Source organism: Bison bison, unplaced genomic scaffold, assembly GCF_000754665.1.
Source record: "Bison bison bison isolate TAMUID 2011002044 unplaced genomic scaffold, Bison_UMD1.0 scf7180017864371, whole genome shotgun sequence".
Lineage (NCBI taxonomy): Eukaryota > Metazoa > Chordata > Mammalia > Artiodactyla > Bovidae > Bison > Bison bison.
Window position 1 is genome coordinate 14946834 of NW_011494943.1, and position 2257 is coordinate 14949090.

Genomic DNA, 2257 nt, shown 5'->3' on the forward strand with positions numbered 1-2257 from the left:
CTTTGATATCAGCATCATGATCCTTATCTGCCTCAACATGGTCACCATGATGGTGGAGACGGACGACCAGAGCCAGCTCAAGGTGGACATCCTGTACAACATCAACATGGTCTTCATCATCATCTTCACGGGCGAGTGCGTGCTCAAGATGCTGGCCCTGCGCCAGTACTACTTCACCGTCGGCTGGAATATCTTCGACTTTGTGGTCGTCATCCTGTCCATTGTGGGTGAGCAGGGCCGGGCTGGGCTGAGTCGTTCGGGAAGGCCTGGGGTCGCCCTCCTCATGTCCACACGCACACCTGCTCATGCACTTGGTATGCTTTTGCACACACACAGACACACACACACATGCATTTGCACCCGGTGCCTACACTAAATGCACAGAAGCACAGACGGTGGGTTCCCAGGCAGCCTGTTACCTGTGCACACACAAGTACAGCTCCAGAAGCATTCACCTGACCTGAAGATGCACGTTCAGGTCCCAATGTGCTTTGGTAAAGACATAAGAAGATGGTTCCAGGACTTTCCTGGTGGCCCTGTGGCTAAGACTCTGCACTCCTGATGCAGGGGCCCCAGGTTCGATCCCTGGTCAGGGAACTAGATCCCGCATGCCACAACTAAAGATCCCACATGTTGCAACGAAGACCCATCACAGCCGAATAAATAAACTAAAAAAAGAAGATGGATCTAGCAGCCTTACGCACAGGAGAGGTGTGTGTAATTATGACAGTAACTAGCTGTCATTTATCCATCACTTACAGTTGGCCTGAACTAGGCCATGCACTTCACAGTATTAGCTGTGTAATTAGTAACTGTTCCTAACAAATGTCCTGAGACTGGGACTGTTGTCATCTCCATCTTACAGATGAGGAAACTGAGTCACAAACCAGGTAGGCGACATGCCCATCATCACACACCCAGAGCTGTTCTCCCCCTCACTCTCATCTATGGCATCTGTGAACAGCCTTGGCAATGGGCCTTACCCACCCCCCCATCCACTTTGGCACATCCCACCTCCGCTGGGCTGTGTCAGGGCAGAGATGGAGCCCAGGACCCCAAGAGCCCTGGGAGAGTCTAATGGGTCAGGGCACTCAGGCTGTGCACTGAGCGATGAATTTCTACTGCTCCTCCCTGGGGTAGACGAGCCCAGCACTGCATGCCCCAAGGAGCTGCGCCTTCCCCTGCTCCCCGACCCTGCCGCCCACCCCCAGGGCAGCAGTGCTTCCTCGAGGCTTCCTCCCTTGCAGGCCTGGCGCTCTCCGACCTGATCCAGAAATACTTCGTGTCACCCACGCTGTTCCGTGTGATCCGCCTGGCGAGGATCGGACGGGTCCTGCGGCTGATCCGCGGGGCCAAGGGCATCCGGACGCTGCTCTTCGCGCTCATGATGTCGCTGCCCGCCCTCTTCAACATCGGCCTCCTCCTCTTCCTGGTCATGTTCATCTACTCCATCTTCGGCATGTCCAACTTCGCCTACGTCAAGAAGGAGTCGGGCATCGACGACATGTTTAACTTCGAGACCTTTGGCAACAGCATCATCTGCCTCTTCGAGATCACCACGTCGGCCGGCTGGGATGGGCTCCTCAACCCCATCCTCAACAGCGGGCCCCCCGACTGTGACCCCAACCTGGAGAACCCGGGCACCAGCATCCGGGGCGACTGCGGCAACCCCTCCATCGGCATCTGCTTCTTCTGCAGCTACATCATCATTTCCTTCCTCATCGTGGTCAACATGTACATCGCCATCATCCTGGAGAACTTCAACGTGGCCACGGAGGAGAGCAGCGAGCCTCTTGGGGAGGATGACTTCGAGATGTTCTACGAGACATGGGAGAAGTTCGACCCTGACGCCACGCAGTTCATTGACTACAGCCGCCTCTCCGACTTCGTGGACACCCTGCAGGAGCCGCTGAGGATCGCCAAGCCCAACAAGATCAAGCTCATCACGATGGACCTGCCCATGGTGCCGGGGGACAAGATCCACTGCCTGGACATCCTCTTTGCCCTGACCAAAGAGGTCCTGGGTGACTCCGGGGAGATGGACGCCCTCAAGGAGACCATGGAGGAGAAGTTCATGGCCGCCAACCCCTCCAAGGTCTCCTATGAGCCCATCACCACCACCCTCAAGAGGAAGCACGAAGAAGTGTGCGCCATCAAGATCCAGAGGGCCTACCGCCGGCATCTGCTGCAGCGCTCCGTGAAGCAGGCCTCTTACATGTACCGCCACAACCATGACGGCGGCAGGGACGGGGCCCCC

The 2257-nt window shown here is 56.8% G+C and overlaps 1 protein-coding gene across 1 annotated transcript in view; it reads left to right on the forward strand.

The window, feature by feature from the left end:
• SCN4A (sodium channel, voltage-gated, type IV, alpha subunit) overlaps window positions 1-2257 on the forward strand; it is a 53163-nt gene that overhangs the window by 49629 nt on the left and 1277 nt on the right. The window contains 2 exon segments of the mRNA XM_010856557.1: window positions 1-227; window positions 1248-2245. Coding sequence (XP_010854859.1) covers window positions 1-227; window positions 1248-2245 — 1225 coding nt within the window.